The sequence below is a fragment of the Acanthisitta chloris genome, unplaced genomic scaffold, assembly GCF_000695815.1.
Source record: "Acanthisitta chloris isolate BGI_N310 unplaced genomic scaffold, ASM69581v1 scaffold27871, whole genome shotgun sequence".
Taxonomy (NCBI): Eukaryota; Metazoa; Chordata; class Aves; order Passeriformes; family Acanthisittidae; genus Acanthisitta; species Acanthisitta chloris.
Genome location: NW_008654758.1, coordinates 6295 through 8243, shown reverse-complemented (window position 1 = coordinate 8243; position 1949 = coordinate 6295). Strand labels below are relative to the sequence as shown.

Here is a 1949-nt window from a genome sequence, read left to right as displayed (position 1 = left end):
CTCAGCTCCAGCTTTGGGGGCTCAGCTGCAAGGGCTTGGGGCTCAGAGACATCTGAGAGCAGCCCCAGCTCTGTGGTTTCGTTTTCTTCACTGCTGCCTGCTAAAATGCAGAAGTTTTGCTGGTGGGAAAGCAGCCGTGACTGAGTGGTGAGAGCACAAACGCAGACGCTGAGGCGGCTGAAAACTGGCAGCAGGGGGATTTAATTTTTTTTTTTTTTGGACTTTTTTTCTAGTTTGCTTCTTGCTGGTGGTTTTTGGGGGATTTTTTCCTCCTTTTGCTGTCCTTTAGGTGCACTAACGCATTGGTTCTGGGCTCCCCAGTGCCGAGGTGAGACTACAGGGAAAGCAGGTTGGTGACAGTCCTGGCTTACACACGGGAGCATCCCTGTGGCCGGCGGTGAGAGCAGCGCGGGGTCAGCTTATCGTGCAGCCTCCCTTCTCCTTAAAGGGGTTCTTGTCCTCGGGGACTCCTTTCAGCAGCGGGTCCTCACCCGCCATGGACTCGATGTACTCCTTGATCTCTTTGCCAGTCTTGGAGATCTGCCGAGGAAGGAGACAGAGTGTGTTTGGGATGGAATCCTCACTGTGGAGCTGTGCTCCTGCTCCTCGGCTGCTGACAAAGTCGTTGGTGCAGTGGGGGGAAGGGAAATGTGGCTGTGAACATCCCACCTGGTTTGGGGGATTTCTGAGAGCATCCCCAAGTGCTATGGATGTCTCACCAGGAGCAATGGGAGAAGGGAACTGTAGCCATGAACATCCCACCTGGTATGGGGTATCCACAAAAGCATCCCCAGGTGCTATGGACACCTCACCAGGAGTAGTGAGAGAAGAGAACTGCAGCTATGAACATCCCACCTGGTATGGGGTATCCACAAAAGCATCCCCAGGTGCTATGGACACCTCACCAGGAGTAGTGAGAGAAGAGAACTGCAGCTATGAACATCCCACCTGGTTTGGGAGATTCCTGAGAGCATCCCCAGGTGCTATGGATATCTCACCAGGAGCAGTGAGAGAAGGGAATTTTTGCCATGAACATCCCACCTGGTATCCCCAAAAACATCCCCAGGTGCTGTGGATACTTCACCAGGAGCACTGGGAGAAGGGAATTGTAGCTATGAACATCCCATCTGGTATCCCCAAAAACATCCTCAGGTGCTATGGATACTTCACCAGGAGCAGTGGGAGAAGGGAATTGTAGCCATGAACATCCCACCTGGTATCCCCAAAAACATCCTCAAGTGCTATGGATACTTCACCAGGAGCAGTGGGAGAAGGGAATTTTAGCCATGAACATCCCACCCAGCATAGGGTGTCCCCAAAAGCATCCCCAGATGCCATGGACACCACACTGGTGTAGGACTGCAGCCCCTGAGCTCTGGGAATTGAGGCTAAGCCCAAGGGGAATGTTTGCCTGGAGGGAAGAGGCACAAGTTCACCTGTGTCTGAAAGTTAATTCCAGAGCTTGTGGTTCTTTCCCTTTGCAGCAGGTCAGTAAGTTACCCCAGGGAACGAGCCCTTTGCATTTTGGAGGAGAAACTCACCATTTGCCTCTCATTCTTCACCTCTTTCTTTAGCTGATCCAGCTCCATCTTCAGCAGCTCCTTCTCTGTCATGTCCTGAGCCATTTTGCCCTAGAACTGCAGGGAAATGCCTCGTTATTAGGGTTATTTCTTTGTCCCCAGGAGCAGTGCAAACACCCCTGAGGAAACTGCCCCGTGGTGAAGGACAGGCTGATGCTAACAGAAACCGAGGCAGGAGGCACCTCTCAACCTCCTTCCTGTGACATCTGGTGTGCCCAGATTTCTGTTTGCTCCTTCTCAGCAGGCACATGGAGTGACAGATGCAGTCTGAGGGCAGCAGAGGAGGATCCAGCCTGGTTTTCAAAGAGTTCTTTGCCACCACTGAAGCTGTTTCCTCAAGAAATGAGGTGATGGGTGAGTGGAACCAGC

At 52.4% G+C, this 1949-nt stretch overlaps 1 protein-coding gene across 1 annotated transcript; it reads right to left on the bottom strand.

Moving 5' to 3' along the window:
* Positions 1-414: 414 nt before the first annotated feature.
* On the bottom strand, positions 415-1625 carry GNGT2 (guanine nucleotide binding protein (G protein), gamma transducing activity polypeptide 2). Its single transcript, XM_009083670.1, has 2 exons — positions 1542-1625; positions 415-540 (listed from the first exon to the last, which is right to left on the bottom strand). Exons 1-2 carry the CDS (start codon positions 1623-1625, stop codon positions 415-417), a joined length of 210 nt encoding a protein of 69 aa, XP_009081918.1.
* Positions 1626-1949: the final 324 nt, after the last annotated feature.

Excerpts from the sequence above, each read along its gene's own strand:
- GNGT2 (XM_009083670.1), bottom strand. The coding sequence starts at position 1,625 with ATGGCTCAGGACATGACAGAGAAGGAGCTGCTGAAGATGGAGCTGGAT. Across the intron at positions 541-1,541 it reads TGAAGAATGAGAGGCAAATG|ATCTCCAAGACTGGCAAAGA; the intron begins GTGAGTTTCTCC and ends CTTCCTCGGCAG.